Below are 16,214 nucleotides of genomic sequence, written 5' to 3' on the forward strand. Positions count from 1 at the left end.
CATGACAAGGAGCAGAACTTCACTGTAATCCTGTCCCCTTCCCCTTGCCTCTCCTGTCACCCTCTCCCCTTCAGAATGGGACATAGACACGGGGAAGTGCCTGAAGACATTTAAACACAAAGATCCCATCTTGGCTGCCAGGATCAGCGAGACCTACATCGTGAGCAGCTGTGAGCGAGGCATAGTCAAGGTGTGGCACATTGCCACAGCTCAGCTGCTGAAGGTGAGCAGCCAGTGGGTAGGAACCTTGGAGACCGGTTAGAAGGGGCATGAAGGTCTGTCGCTCCGCACAGTTCCCTAGACCACCCTCAAGCAACTGAGTTACAGCCAGAAACCAGGGAAAATCAGAGTATCTCCAAAGACATTCAGGGTAGGTCAGGATCCTAGGCTCCACCCCGCATCGTGCTCCCCATTGTCAATGGATGAAGGCTGCAGAGTTTATGAGCCCCAGGGCCTTGTAGCGGGTGAGGAAAAGCACCTTTTCCTGGCCCGAGTGATGGCAAGGGAATGGACACATGCTTCTTTTTTCACCAATAAATTATTTCTTCTTTTTCTAAGGAAGCCCCACCACCACTAATTTCAGTAAAGCAAAAAATAAAAAAATTGAGTGTTGGAAAAAGTAATTTTTGTCCTTACTAATGATAAGAGAACACCTGACATCTTGAAAGCCATTAGAAGTTCTTTTGTTTAGCCTAACTTAGAAGGTTGTTTAGTCTAACATAGAAGGTTGTTTAGTCTAACACAGAAGGTTGTTTAGTCTAACATAGAAGTTTGTTTAGTCTAACATAGAAGGTTGTTTAGTTTAACATAGAAGGTTGTTTAGTTTAACATAGAAGGTTTAGTCTAACATAGAAGGTTGTTTAGTCTAACACAGAAGGTTGTTTAGTCTAACATAGAAGTTTGTTTAGTCTAACATAGAAGTTTGTTTAGTCTAACATAGAAGGTTGTTTATTCTAACATAGAAGGTTGTTTAGTCTAACATAGAAGGATGTTTAGTCTAACATAGAAGGTTGTTTAGTCTAACATAGAAGGTTGTTTAGTCTAACACAGAAGGTTGTTTAGTCTAACATAGACGGTTGTTTAGTCTAACACAGAAGGTTGTTTAGGCTAACACAGAAGGTGGTTTAGGCTAACACAGAAGGTTGTTTAGGCTAACACAGAAGGTGGTTTAGCTCGTAGTTCTGGAGGCTGAGACATCCAAGAGCAGTGCTGGCATCTGGTAGAGGCCTTTGTGACGGGCCACGCCATGGTGAAGACGAGCTTGAGATGGTGAGACGGAGAAGCATGGCAGAGACTAACTCTTCTTATTACAAAGTCTCTCCTGGGATAGGCCACAAGCCCTTGACCAGATGAATACATTCTCGAGAGCAGAACATTACAATGCTAGCCCTCTCAGAAGCCCAACACTGACTTAGGAATTTGAGGGTTCAACTTCTAACACCTGGATTCTTTGGGGTGCATTCAGATCACAGCATGTGTCCACAAACGTTCTTGCTGGGTTTGGACTCCTGGCTTTGGTGGGTACTAGCAAGATCTCGCTTGTGCCAGGACCACAGTGAAATGTAGGATTTTCCCATACCAGTCCTGTCATTGTGGTTGAGCCTCAGCTAAGGGCACAAGAATGCCCATACACACCCTCCGAGAAGTGGCAAAGAGCTCAGGGAAGAGGGACTTGAGGCCTCTCTGTGCTCCAGCGAGATGGTGCCTGTTCCAGCCGCTGACCCATCAGAACAAGAACTTAACTTACTCAAATTTTTCCTGAGTGGGGAAGGTGCTAACAGGGAGGCTTGGGCTTCTCTGGCCTTCCTAGAGAAGTTAAGTCAGCTGAAGGACACGCTAAGGTGGGGCACTCATGCAGGAGGGGAGTATAGCACTGGGATTCAGCTAAAGAAGCCTCCAGCTCTGGCCAGCGGAGGAGTGACAGTCTGAATGGAGAGGGTCTGAAAGAAGTGGCATCTTCTCTTGCAGACACTCACGGGACACGAGGGAGCCGTAAAGTGCCTGTTCTTTAACGAGTGGCATCTCGTCTCTGGAGGTGTCGATGGCCTGGTCATGGCCTGGAGCATGGTGGGAAAGTACGAGCGGTGCCTGATGGCCTTCAAGCATCCTAAGTAGGTGCTGGGGAGTGGGGGGTTGCCTGTGGCTGTGGCCTTCCCTCCTTTCCCCAGCACTATGGAGACTGCGGTCTTCGCGGATGGGTCCCTCTGTGTACTGCCGCTCTCTCCTGGCCCTTCTTTTCCTCGTCCCTTTCTGCTTCCTCCCCACCTCTACCCATCTCTACCACCATCCTCCCTGTCAGACATTCTTTCCTGACCTATGACCTAGCTCCTGAGAAACAATAGACGTTGTGGGGGAAATGTGGTGGAGGGAGAATAGGTCTCCCTATGCAGCCCGGGTTGGACTTGTGATCTTTCTCCGGCCTACTGTCTGCTGAGATCACAGAAAACAAGTGACACACGATAAACTCACATCTGCTAGCCATCGACAGATCGTCCCAAACAACGCCACATCTAAACTTAGAATTCTTGAACTTGGTCTTTCTGCCAGGAAATGTGCTCACAAAACCTTAAAATAACCCACATGTCAAAGTGTTAAAAATAACAGAAGACATTTTAAAAGTTAATCCTTCAAAGTCTACAACATAGGTTCTTTTCCAGCTTTGCAAACGGGTTCCATTTTCCATTGTAGTTCAAATTCAGTGCTGCTGGCTGCTTGGCGCCTGTTACAGCTTTCTGAGCTCACAGCTGGGCTCACGTGAAAGGCTACCACGGCCAACTAATGATTCTGCTGTGCCTGCGGTTTTATAGGCTACACGGATAATGCTTTTTACCCTCAGGGCATTAAAGTGCCACGAAACACAATGCTATATTACTTGATTAAAAGAGTAAGTGGATTCCCCCGGGGGCTATCTGTTTATATCCTGATAGTTGTTTGACCAGTCAGGTTCTAGATTTTCGAATACTCCTTATACACTGGCCTTGTAAGAGGTGTGTGGGTATAAGATCTGTGTCTACATGGGCATGATCTTTGTGGTCCGTGATGGCTACATTTTTAGCAGGTGGGTGCTGGGAAATACCTATGCTCAGTGAATTGATCTAATCCCCAGGGAACTGTGAGCAAGCCTTCTAGTGGAGCACCTGGACAATCAAATTGCCACATCAAGGAGGAAGTCACCTTTGTGATGTCTCCTGAAAAGGATTCATTATTTGTTTTTAAAACTTCTTAACGGGATCCAGTAAGACTTAGAGACTGGAAAATAGTGTTTCCAGCAAACCTGACAGTTTGGTTGTCTTCTGGTTAACCAACGGGCCTTCTGTCTGCTAGCAGACAGCTTTGGATACCACCTCTCTTGCTGGATGTCGCCACCAACACGCTGTTCGTATTTGTTCCTTAAACATTTTAAATTGGACTTGTTCACATTATTTTATGCGTGAGTGTTTTGCCTGCATCTAAGGATGTGAACCACGTGATCCTGGTGCTAGTGGAGGTCAGAAAAGGGTGTTGGATCCCTAGAACTGGAGTTAGAGGTAGCCACAGGAAAACCATCATGTGTGTGCTGGGAACCAAGCCCTGTTCTCTCAAGAGCAACGAGTCCTCTTACTCTCTGAACCATCTCTCCGGCCTCACATTGGTTCTTGATACCTGGCATGGCCACGGGAAGAGGATAGCTACCTGGAGGATGTGGCCAATGCTTTTGTTTGTAGGTCTCCCCAGCCCTCTGCAATCCTGTTAGCTAGATACAAGTGCTGAAAGACATTTGATTGGCGGCAAGTGTTGGTTTATAAATTGCTTTTCGAGAGAGTTCTAGTGGTTGCACTGATATTCATCTTTTGAATATGGCAGACAGTTACTATCTGAAAAAGGAGCTAGAGGAAGGCATCTCCTTTTTGAATCCAATTATGTTTTCAACTAAAATTATGACTTCTGATTACAGTGTGGGAGAAGAGTATGAGAGAAGAAATCTGAGCACGGAGAGTTGGTTTGACAGATGGCAATCTTATACTCTGTTTAGTTGTTTTATGTTTTGTTCGCTTTTAATAGTCGTCAATGTCTTTTCCACAACTTGTATCATAATAACTATTTGTAATTTATAATTGGGACGCAGCTCTCGTGACATACACTCTGCTCCATTAACATAGAGCAGCTTACAGCACACTCTCAATGTTGTACCTCTGTTGCTACCATCTACCTATAGAACTTCCCACCGTCCGCAGAAATGGCCCCCAATTTCCTCCTGACATTAGTTTCTTGAAACTTCTCTCGTTTCATTTCTCTTTCAGTGCTAGGAGTTGAGCAGGGCCTCACAGCCGAGGCAAGCACCCCGAGCCACACCCAAAGCCTTTCCTATCTTATTTTCTTGGTCAGTTTTAGTAAAGATTCACTGTTGATTGTCTATCAAAGTGTGTTGATTGTCTCAAAAGATTTTGCTTCATGACTTGCTGTATTTCTTTGGTTCTCACTCTAATAACGTGCTATTAATTTTCCTTATTTCTTGCCTTCTCCTTGATTTTGGTTGTTTTCTCCCCTTCTAATTTTAAGGTATAAGGTTCGGCTACTGATTGGAGAAACATGCACATTCGTGGTGTAAACAATGCCTTAGCTGTTTTGTTTTTAAGAAAAGGTCTTATTATATAGCTCAGGCTGTCCCCAAACTCGCGGTCTCCTGCTTCGGCCTCCTGAGGGCTGGGATCTCAGGGATCTTTTGACATGCTGTATTTTCATTTTCATTCATCTGCAAACAATTTGCTAATTTCCTTTCTGCTCTCTCCTTTGACCTGCCTTAGCACAGGACATCAATGTAGCTGGGACAGGAGCTCAAGGCTCTCTCAGACCTTTCCTAAGCAGGGGCTGGACGGGGTGGACGTTAGATCCCAGGGGATCTGCTGGAGATTTTTAAGACTCCCAGACTTCTCATTCCTTGGCTTTTTCAGTTAGTGTTATCATCTGCCCCAATGGGTTTCTAGTTCCTCAGGTAGCAAGAGTCCAGTTATGCCTCGCGGGTGGCAGATTCAGCCCAGAAAGAATTCTTAAGTTACAAAGACAAATCGTTTGAGACAGTCTTCCAAGAAACCATTTGGCAGTACAAATAACTCATCCTGAACACAGCCTATCTGGTTCTTTCCTGTACCAAGAATGTGTCTATTTTTCCATAGCTACAACTGAAGTGAAAAATGGACTAGGGTCAGTTAACACGGTACAAACACACCATTCTCGCCGCCTCTAAAACCAGTTCTCATGTCTAAACGCTCCCTAGGGGGCTGCAGACCTTCTGTGATTTCCCAGGACCCTGCAAAAGAGGATTCTGACAGTTTTTTTCAGTTTTTGCTGCTGTTACAGAAGGGCGGAATTTTGTAGTTCTCATCCCCGCCATCTTCACTGTCGTTACTCTCTGAGTAAATTTCAGAAAGAGCAAAGCAGGAAACATCTCCAGGGCAGATAAAGTCGGAAAGGGGTCTGAGCTAGTCTAAGACCAGTAACCAGCACTGTGTCAGGTACTGGGCAAACTTAAAAAAAAAAACAAAACAGATAATTTAACTGTAGCTGAAATCACATAAGGTAGAAATGACGATTCCTTTCCGTGGGGCCTGAGCTGGGTAAGGGGGACGTGAAGAAAGACTGGGAGGCTGAGGTGCTTCCTCTGTGATGTACAGCAAGCGTGTGGTGGTGTCAGCCCCACAGTGGGCATCTGACTTTCAAGCCTATGTTCTAATAATCATAGGCTATAATGGTACAGGTTGAATGAAATGTACCAGGAACTTGGGGGATGTGTGGGTCCCAGCTCAGCAAAGTCAGGAAAGGCACAGGGAGGCAAACCCTTTATCACAGGGTGTCTCTGTCCCAGTGCGCGGCTACTTACGGTATTGAAGCACTAGAACTTTGTCGGGCGCTTAGTGTCTGAATAGAAGCTCAGTTTGATGCCTTCCACTACCACCTAAAGAGGAATCCAGGCCACACTGGTAACATGGCTGCTTTGAGATATCCTGAGCAAGCACCCGCTTACTGAGGCCTTTGCTATTTCTCTTTTTATAATTTGTTAGGGTATTGAAGAATCTTCATCTGGACCTGAGATCAACCAAGGTTAAGGCCAGATAGGGTAAATTTCACTCTTTTAATGTTTCTGTAGCGATGACCATATTCTGAACACGTAAGCCACCTTTAGAGTAAATATGTATTTAAGACCTGCTTCCAGTTTGGCGCTGTGCCATGTGGTAAGCATCCAGCGATAAGTATGCTATGAGTTGTTCCCAAGAGAAGCTGCCAGTGTACGTGAAGCTTGTGTACATATGTAGTGGGGAGGAAAATGGGAGAAATCTGATTTATTTATGTATTTATATATTTATTTATGTATTTATGTATTTATTTATTTTTCTTCTTCTTGTTGTTGTTGAATGAAGTGGCAGATGAATTAGGTCTTGGCTGGCGATTTCTGGTTGCTTGAGTGACCCACCCAAAGCTGGACGAGTAGTAGAGAAAAAGAGTCTTATTTAGCTCACAGTTTGGGATGCTGAAGACCAGGCAGCCGTATCTGTCCAGCCTGTGCTGAGGGCCTCATCGGTGGCATCTTAACTTAGTGCAGACCCAGAAAGGACTGGGTGCGTGAAGTGGTCTTGCTTTCTAACGATGCTTTCCTCAGTTACTAACTGGAGATGTGTACGAACTGAGAACTGCACCATCCCTGCTGAGGGCAGGGCCTCCGGCAATTTAACCAGCTTCTACTAGGCCCTGCCTCTTAAACAAACATTTTTCTTAACATAGCTACCCCAGAGGCCAATATTCTAGCACATGAACCATTTGGGGACACACACAACCCATATACAAGCAATTGTAGATCTGGTTGGGTAGATCGTAAGCAATGGGCTTGCCTTACATGCAAGATCTAGCAAGTTGACGTGATTGCATTCAACTTTTCAACGCCATCAACGAAAAAAACATTGTATTTGTCAGAACTGAATAAACCAACTTGAACCGTGTAGTTGTAGTTGGAGAAAGGCTGTTCTGGAGGCTTCTAGCTGGGTTTTTCCCTGGCTCCTTCCTTACCTATTGGCTATCACAAAAAGACACAAATCTCATCCCAAGGTACAATTTTCTTTAAGGATGTTCATTGTTGGAAGGAACGGAAGCCACTCATTAAAGACCAAAATAAATAAATAAATAAAAATAAAAAAGAGTTTATATATTTAAGATGTCTGTTCATATAAAACTAATCCTTAGCCTTCTACTGTTCTTACACAACAGCATTGTTCTAAAAAGGATTCAAAAAACAATTCTCAGTATGAATAAGTAGCTAAGCATCAGATTGCATGAAAAAAAATGGCTGTTTGATGTATTAGACCTCTCTCCCCCATTCACCCTTGAGAGCCTGAAGCAGTGCCCTTTCTCCTTTGCCAACTGGCGACCTGTGACTGATCCGCAAACCAATGCTGATGGGCACGGCATCGCTGAAGGTTAAGAGTAACTCTAGAAGCGTAGAGACGGAAAGACCACCTCAAGGATGGATAGATATGGCTCCTACCTCCCGACCAACACTACACACCATAAGCAAACCCAAGAGTCTTCCAGAAGGCGGGTACTGCCTGTTGTTGTTTTCCTTCCAGAGAGGTGCTGCAGGTGTCTCTTCTCTACCTCCGGGTCATCAGTGCCTGCGGAGACGGCAAGATTCGCATTTATAATTTCCTCAATGGGAACTGTCTGAAGGTGATAAAAGTCGATGCCAGAGGTGACCCTGTGCTAACCTTCTTTTATCAGGGCAACAGGTGGGTGGTAGGTAGGCGTGGAGGGCAGAACCATAAGTAATTCTAGGTGGCTTTTTCCCCCCTCTTCTGGGACTCTGGACTTACTGGCAGGGCAGGATAGGCCATGCTTCCCTCCAGCTTGGCTGAGGGAAATAGTAGCTCCTGCGGAACTAATCGGCCTTTGCCCCAGACTTAGTGACCAGGGCACAGTTGGAGCTGGGTTTACTCTTAAGGGTGCCGTGATGCCCAGCTTGCATGGTTTCCTCTGGGTTGAGTAAATAGAAACCTGACGGGGAGTTCTTAACGGAATCTGATTCCTCAAACTCCATTTCAGCATTTCCAGTCCAAACAAGACACGTTTCTAGAGTTTACACCACAGGTTAAAGTCTTAAGATGACAGTATTTAGGGACAAAACACACACATGCATACCCTCATGTATTTCAGTTTCTTCTTATAGTTTCAAGAAATCTAGACACACACACACACACACACACACACACACACACACACAGAGGAAAGAAGCTTGCTCCGTGCAAATGAAAAAAAAAGTGAAAGAAATGAGTGTGAGATGGGAAGTGTGTTGGGGTGGAAAATCTGAGTTCTAAACCTCGGTCCCCTGGGGAGTGAGAATGAGCGTCCGAGGTAACAGAGATCACTATCCTTCATAAAATGTCTCCACTATGTCCAGAGACCCTAGAGGATACTGTGAAGCCACGTGGGGCTTTGTGTGGGGGCTCAGCAGAGGAGAGGAGGCTTCCCCATTGACAGCTTTTATTCCAAGGGTAAAGATAGAAATACTGAGTCTATACAATGAGCTTAAAAAGAAGAGAAGAGTAAATTTCCAGCTATCTGTGTGTGGAGTACCTAAGCTTTTGTCTTGGCCATCCTGGGTACTTGGCGCTCCAGAAAGGGAAACTCACTGAAAAGGTATGCCAACCCGAGCAGTGAAGCAACCGGGACACAGGTGTCCCTTTCATGATTAATTCACAAAAATATTACAGTCACAAAACTACCTACCCCTGTCCAGTGCTCCAATGCTTTCTCCCAGCAACACCCTAAACCAGCCCATTCCTATGGTCAATCCCTGGCCCCAGTTCCTCAGCCCAGGGACTGGCTAAGAAACAACTGCAATGTACGTTTTGGTGGCCTCCATGCTCCTTTTGTGGGCACTCTCATTTTGGTTTCAGGATGGTGGTCCAGACGGACAGCAATATCCTCCTGTTCCAGTTTGAAAACGTAAAATGGCAGTATAGCGCGGACAGAGGCAAAACAAAGAAGACCAAGGATAAGGAGGAGGAAAGGGAAGAAATGAGAGCTGGGAATACGCATTCCAAGTCTAGCATGCAGATTCACAGCCTGAGAGAATCTATGTCTAGTAAACAGGAATTGCTATCAAATAAATCTCAGAAGGCCCGGATCCATCCGAAGTTAAACATAAAGCCATCTTCAGGTAAAACAGCAAGATTATTGGAATTACAGTGATAACCAATGGGGATGGGCAGTGTGTGTGTGTGTGTGTGTGTGTGTGTGTGTATGTGTGTGTTGACAGAGAGAGATGGGGTGAGGGGAACATTCATGAATATTTCATTAAGCTATTACTTATTATGTCCTCAGGGGAGATACACTAAGTTACTACCCACAGGTATGGACATGTAGGTGGGGGCATGTACATGGTTCCATGCTATTTTTGACATCTAAAGAGCAAATCATATGTGGGTTAGACTAGCAAGACTCCTTTACACTACTTATCCCCTGTGGCATGAAGTTGGACCCAGGATCTACAGAGAACACCAACAGGTCACCTCCAAGCACTTCACACGGCAAGTGACTAGTCTTCTGGAGAAACTGAGAGTTTCAGATGCTTAAAGCTTGATATTCTGTAGGAAGGGTCTGTGGAAGAGGAAGCATGATGGAACCCAGCTCTGGGAGCCAGCCTACTTAGTGTCAGCGACAAAGGTCATACAGTGGTACCTCAAGTTAAAACCAGTTGCATTATTGCTGTATCCCCACTACTCGGATCTAATCAAATTACATAATGACTGTGGTTTCTTTTTCAATCTTAACCTAATCATGGTAATAGAAATATATGACCAAGGAAAAGCAAGCACACCCCAGAGGGATGGCAGGAAGAGAGATAGTGGTGTCTTGGAAGATGTGCTAGAGAAACATGAGTGAAGAAGAGAGAATGGTTTTACTTTGATTAAGAGCTAAGGTCTCACCCGCCCCCAGTCTCTCTCTCCCCTACTTTTGTATTTCAACCTAAACTTCTGCATCTTTCGGAGTTTGTGCCGTTATGCTTTCTTCAAAGAAGGACTGGTTTCCCACTGGTTCCTCCTAATAGGAATTGTTGTCTTGTCTCCTTCCCAACTTAAGGCTACGGAGAGAAACTCTTTCTACATGCCTCACCTGCTTCTTGTCTCTGCCTCCCGTCTGGTTCCTTCTGATTAATGGGCACATCAGAAGAAGGAAGAGGGGTCAGGCTGATTGGAGGGGATTTCTTGAGAGAGGAGAGGGATCTGAGTGTGTATGTATGGTGTGTGTGTGTGTGTGTGTGTGTGGTGTGTGGAGTGTTTGTTTATGTGTGTGTGGTGTTTGGAGGGTGTGTGTGTGTATGTGTGTGTGTGTGGTGTGCGTGCATGTGTGTGTATGTGTGGTGTGTTGTGGCTTTGGAGGGTGTGTATATGTGTGTGTGAGTGTGTGAGTGTGTGAGTGTGTGTATGTGTGTGTGTGGTGTGGTGAGTGTGTGGTGTGCATGCGTGTGTGTGTATGAGTGTGTGGAGTGTTTATTTATGTGTGTGGTGTTTGGAGGGTGTGCGTATGTGTGGTGTGTGTGAGTGTGTGGAGTGTTTGTTTATGTGTATGTGACATTTGGAGGGTGTGTGTATGTGTGTGTGGTGTGTGTGTGTGGTGTGTGTATGTGTGTGTGGTGTGTATGTGTGTGGTGTGTGTGGTGTGTGTGTGTGGTGTGTGTGTGTGTGTGTGGTGTGTGTGTGTGTGTGGTGTGTGTGTGTGGGGTGTGTGTGTGTGGTGTGTGTATGTGTGTGTGGTGTGTATGTGTGTGGTGTGTGTGTGTGGGGTGTGTGTGTGTGTGGTGTGGTGAGTATGTGTGGGTGATGAGTGTGAGATAAGAGGATGAAGGAGAGCGAGCATGACAGGAATGAGTTATTAAGGAGTACTATTAGATACCATGGCTAGCATGCTTCTTTGATGATTTTGAAAGGCACTGGCAAACATTTCTAATGTTTGTTTTTCTAATTTTTTTGACTAGCAATAATGTTCCTTTGAAACAAATTTCCCTCACAGACGGGTTTCAGAGCGAGTCAAACAATGAAGATGTAATGGTCCATCCTAGCCATGGGCACCCTGCATTTGTGCACACACGCACAGGCGGACACCCTGCATTTGTGCACACGAACAGGTGGACACCCTGCATTTGTGCACACACACACAGGTGGACACCCTGCATTTGTGCACACATACAGGTGAACCACAAAGTGAGGTTCCAAGAACAAAACTGCTGAGCCAAAGGGCAAAGACACTTAAACACTAGAGAGTTACTGTCATAGTTGAACAACAACAACAACAAAAAAACCCACAGAATCAATTTATACTCCATTAACACTGTGAGTGCCCTTACCACATGCAAGCCAGCTCTGGGGACTGCCTGTCTCCTCATACTCACTTACATGATGAATAAAAATGGCATTTACATCTCCTTAAGGTTGATCATTAATAAATCAAACGACCACTAGAGTGAGCAATGGTAAACACAACCCCATCACTATCGATATTACATAACCAAGATTCATACCATGAAGATCTGTATGTGTACTGACTTGTAGATCTAAGGTATATTAGCATACAAAAAACCCACAACAACCCCCAGAAAAACTTACCACCACAAAACCCGCAGAATAATGAGAAAGAAAAAAAATCTATGTTTTCTGGATTTGGAAGGAGAGGGGAAGATTCTGACAAGCTAATTATATTTCAGATGTTTATGTTTTTATGAAACACTGTTTAACTAGCAAAGCAAAGAGCAGGAACATTTGGGAGTTTCATCCATCCCCATCTGTCCCTTTTGGGACACCACCCAATGGCCAAAGGAAATTATATCAGCGTACCTGGCTGCTGCTCCTTCATTGGAAGAACTCTGGGTTTGGATTGTTGTTAGGTTTTAGATTATGCAACTGATTTCTTGACCTTTCCTAGACTCAGGTATTTTTGAAAACAGGGCCTTATTTTTCTGGAGGGACCAAAAAAAGGTCAACTAGGGATGATCTAAGATGTCTAATCATCCAAGAAGACGTCTTTGTTAGCTTAACGGCCTTAGATACCTCGACTGTAAAGTGGTTTGTAGAAAGGATTCTGTTGTTCCGTGAATATCTCAGATTCACAGCTATTGGTCAAAGCATTTGGGGACTTCTCTTTGGGACATTTTAGCCATGCTGTGATATATTGCATGAGGCAGGAGTGACATTCTTAGAATCCAGGCCTGATTCTGGGGACCATAACCAAAGCTGGTTAATTAAGTGAGAATTGATCTTTGCAGTAGGATTATTGATGATGACATACTATAAATCTATCTGCAAGACCTCTTTTATGGGAGTCATGAATGAGATGTGAGAGTCATTCTCACAGGAATTTTTTGAACTGTGTGGACTATTAGAATTACATAGGCTGCCTTCAAAATATGACACCTTACACAGATATTAGTATAGTCGTTAAAGACAAGCCCTTTCTGCTGCCACCGCTTCTGTTGTTATCTGGGATGTTTCACAACATGTTTTTTGGGCAACAAAACCACAGTGTGCTTAGCAGTTAGAATGGTTTTGGCTTTTACGTATAGAAGGTCCCTATTTTTCCATGGAATGCTCATGTGCCTTTGTTTTCTTTTTGAAGAAGCAAATGATGTGGAAAGTCCTGTAGAGGAAACCAGACATCCAATGAAAAAGTTCTGGAAAGTCCCTATGACACCTGACCGATTCCTTCTGACTGTCAATGCTTTGCAACAAGCCCACAATTCTGAAGAATTTGCGTATCCCCACCGACCCCAAACTGCAATCATTGATGCCTGGGGACCTTCAATTCCGTATCCAAGGAAAGTCCTAAGTTTCAAAGGAAAATCAGTCCAACATGCAGTTGATCAGCTGCGATCCAGCAACCTTCCTACCGATGTGAAACAAACCAATATTCCCCTTGAAATCCAGAAACTGCAGCCCAAATTGAAACAATCCCTGCATAGTCCCAGAGTCCAGTCCACCATACCCCAGCCCAGACTTATCCGTTCCAGAATGTCTGATAGTTTAAGGGGTGAAGAGCAGTTGACCAGTTCAATCGATGGGGCGATGCGCCGTGCTGGCCCCCTGACCAGCATGCAGGTCATTAAACCAAACCGAATGCTTGCTCCTCATGGCGGCACAGCTACCCTGACTCTCAAGAAAGAACGGCCACGTTTCTACACAACCCTGGATCCTCTTAGGATGAACACCGGGTTCATGCTGTTGACTGTGAAGGAGGAGAAAGAATATGGAGAAGCCAAGATGAAGGAATATCAAGCCAGTGAATCCACTAAAGTTGTCGACCCAGGTAAAGCCAGCAAAGCTGCATGGATTCGTAAGATCAAAGGCCTGCCTATCGATAATTTCATGAAGCAAGGGAAAACAGCGGCCCCTGAACTTGGACAAAATGTATTTATCTAAACCAGGCCTCAGAAATCACAGTACTATTACAGCAAACAGAAAACCAAGTGAGCGTTGGTGTCTGGACCTTTCTTTTCTTCCATTTAATTGGTTTATTTATTGATATTTCTTTGACAATTCACACAAACCTTTCTAGGAATCAAGGAATGGATAGTATTACAGTAAGACAGGAAGAGGCAGGGAGAGGGTGCCATCTGCCTTCCACTTAGGGAGATGTAGGCATCCCTGTGATGAGGTGGTCACTGGCAGTTAGATGCCAGTCATTACTACCAATTCAGGGTTGGCATTGCTTCCAGAAACTTTTAAGTGACTATCAGGATAGTACATAGAAATTTCCTAGTATTTTTGCATAGAATGAAGCTCAGTTCTGGTAAAGAGGGTGGGCAGCTCAGATGGTTGAGTTGTATTTAGAACACTGTATTTAATTTTACTGGTCAGAACATACTCCATCTGATGAAGATGAAGCATATTCATATTAGATAACAAAAGTGTCACTAATATCAAGTATATTGAGACTCCTACTTAAATAATTAGGGGGTGGTGTCAGAGGCAAGATAAGTAATTTCGAAGAGGAGCTCACCAGCAGGGATGTAGCTCACTGAAGGCTTCAGGACCCGTATAAAGAAGCAGTCAGACATTCCCCTTCGTTAAGTCCCAGCTCTTGGGAGGCTAAGGCAGGAGGGCTGAGCATCTAAGTTAGTTGCTACTACAAGGTTACACCCTATTTCAAAAGCAAGCAAACAAAACACTCCCCAAATCTTCCAAAAAGAAAAGACACCCCCCCCCAAAACAGGTCAGAAATTCACTTTCCTGTTAAATGTTCTAAATTTGAAAAATATGGTAACAAATTCAATTTGCATTCATAAAAAATGAAAACAACCAAAAGATAACTAAACACAATCATAATTACGGGGCGGGCCACCAAAAAACATGCTCCAAGCAGGTTAGGACATAGGTCATGTGTCCACTTTCACAGGTAGGCATGTGACTACCTTGTCAAGCTTTCTCTCCTTTGGGAATTACGTTCATGTTTCTTCACTATTCTGGCAGTAGGTTTGAAATAGTGCTGGCAAAGAGCCAGACAAAATCTGGGTTTCAGTGAATAGAGTCTCTTCCAACAATCTGACATAGGTGGGGCAACAGAATACTGCTACTATCACAGTTCCAAAGATGGCTTTAAATTCTCTGAATTTGAGATCTCGGCAGGATCACACCATCAGTAGGTGACTTCAAACAGTAATTTTTAAAAAGCCTGCCATTTTACTAACTGCTCTGTGAAGCCATCACTGTCCTTCCCATTTTACAACCGAGGAAAGATGTACAGAGATTGATTATGGGCTCAGTGGTTAAGAGCACTGACTGCTCTTCCAGAGGTCCTGAGTTCAATTCCCAGCAACCACATGGTGGCTCACAGCCATCTATAATGAGACTTGGTGCCCCCTTCTGGCTTGCAGAGATTGAGTATGTAATTGGTATATAGGGGGCAGATGCGGAAACCCAAGTGCCCGAGTGCTAGGGCACACGGGACCATCTCTGCCTTTACAGCAGTACCCCCACTGCTCGCGTTAGCCTCCTGGCTTTTTTCTAACTCCTTCCCAAGGACACAATTATTTTTTTAAGTATTCCTAAAATGTAAAACGCAAAAGTAAGACTATACAGAAATACATTTTCAAAGTTAAGTTGTAGAATAAAACCCGCCTTTTCCAGAGCATCCACGCTGGTGGTAATGACTCCCAGTTTGCACTTCACAGGCAGCAAAAACCATTTTTCCTTCATAACTCATGAAAATTTCCCTTCAGGACCTACTGTTAGCCAACGCATCCCCAGTTGTTAGCCTCAGCTTTGAGAAGCAGCCCGGCCCCGCCCCCGCCCCGCCGGCCCCGCCCCTCAGGCCCCGCCCATCTCTGCCTCGCTCTTTTCAGAGCCTCTGCGGCATGGCTCCGCCCAAACGCTCCGCCCCCTACCGCAGGAGTCCGTAATTTGGACCCTCTTTCCCCGCCCCTCCCATTACGTGCCCAGCTCTTTGTGGCATGGACCCGCCCACTGCTCTTCCGGTCCGGGGAGTTGCTCCCGCCCACGAGCCTCACTGAAAAGGAAGTGTTGCCGGCAAGTGGCTTCCGGTTGGCCTGTACATTGACTTCCTGTCCTTGGCAACCAACCCGCGTTAGTTTCCCACCGGACCGGATGGCCTCTGGCTGACGTGGCTCCCGGAAGTGGGGGGGATTGGCGCGGGACCGTCATGTTGTCGCAGGTGAGGGAGGGCGGTCGGGTTCCGGGAGCTGGTGCGATCGTTTGGGTTGGGGCCTGGGGTCTTGTCCAGCCTCTGAGGCTGCTGTATCTGTGTGTCTGCCCACTGCCTGAGCTGGACGAAGGGCAGGCTGGGTGGGCAGAAGTGTTGGGTTCCAGCCAGTTGTCGCTAGAGAGTTCTGTGCTCTCCGAGGGTCGGGTGGACCAGGGACCCAGGAGGCGCAGAGCTGGGGATGCTATGTAGAGGTGGGTCGCCAGGTGGGGCATTGGCTGCAGGAAGCTCTGGGTGTGATGTCGGGGTGACCGGGCTCCCCGCAGCCCACCCGAATGAGGGGAGGAGCGGCCTTCAGGAGTCAGTTCTCCTGCCCAGACACTCAAGTGAGGGGCTGTCCTGTAGGGAGAGGAGAGTACTAGAGCCTTAATTTCGAGTAGGTGTTACCACGCTGATGCACTGTTAGTCACGATGGTTGTCACGTTTGTGCCCGTAGGGATCCATGTAGCCAGTTGACTTTCGGCTGGAGATTAGTAAAC

The 16,214-nt window shown here is 45.6% G+C and overlaps 2 protein-coding genes and 1 long non-coding RNA gene across 7 annotated transcripts in view; all 3 read left to right on the forward strand.

Moving 5' to 3' along the window:
* Fbxw10b (F-box and WD repeat domain containing 10B) overlaps positions 1-13,491 on the forward strand; it is a 33,301-nt gene extending 19,810 nt beyond the window's left edge. The window contains exons 8-12 of one of the 4 annotated variants that reach the window (XM_050163787.1): positions 75-223; positions 1,969-2,111; positions 7,596-7,754; positions 8,922-9,184; positions 12,637-13,491. In XM_050163787.1, coding sequence (XP_050019744.1) covers positions 75-223; positions 1,969-2,111; positions 7,596-7,754; positions 8,922-9,184; positions 12,637-13,436 — 1,514 coding nt within the window. In that variant the 3' untranslated portion in view covers positions 13,437-13,491. Of the gene's footprint in view, positions 1-74; positions 224-1,968; positions 2,112-7,595; positions 7,755-8,921; positions 9,185-12,636 lie in introns of those variants that run through there. The other 3 variants (XM_050163786.1, XM_050163788.1, XM_050163790.1) reach the window with 3 other exon arrangements.
* LOC126514704 (uncharacterized) lies at positions 515-1,948 on the forward strand. Its single transcript, XR_007595640.1, has 3 exons — positions 515-704; positions 944-965; positions 1,032-1,948. It is a non-coding gene; the product is annotated as an uncharacterized lncRNA (long non-coding RNA).
* Positions 13,492-15,550: 2,059 nt separating the features above from the next.
* Positions 15,551-16,214, forward strand: part of Tvp23c (trans-golgi network vesicle protein 23 homolog C) — a 13,179-nt gene continuing 12,515 nt past the window's right edge. The window contains exon 1 of one of the 2 annotated variants that reach the window (XM_050163758.1): positions 15,551-15,687. In XM_050163758.1, the coding sequence (XP_050019715.1) occupies positions 15,676-15,687 (12 nt within the window). In that variant the 5' untranslated portion in view covers positions 15,551-15,675. Of the gene's footprint in view, positions 15,688-15,740; positions 15,930-16,214 lie in introns of those variants that run through there. The other variant, XM_050163759.1, reaches the window with a different exon arrangement.

Source organism: Alexandromys fortis, unplaced genomic scaffold (assembly GCF_014885135.2).
Source record: "Alexandromys fortis isolate MF-2015 unplaced genomic scaffold, M_Fortis_MF-2015_v1.1 scaffold_149, whole genome shotgun sequence".
NCBI classification, from domain to species: Eukaryota; Metazoa; Chordata; class Mammalia; order Rodentia; family Cricetidae; genus Alexandromys; species Alexandromys fortis.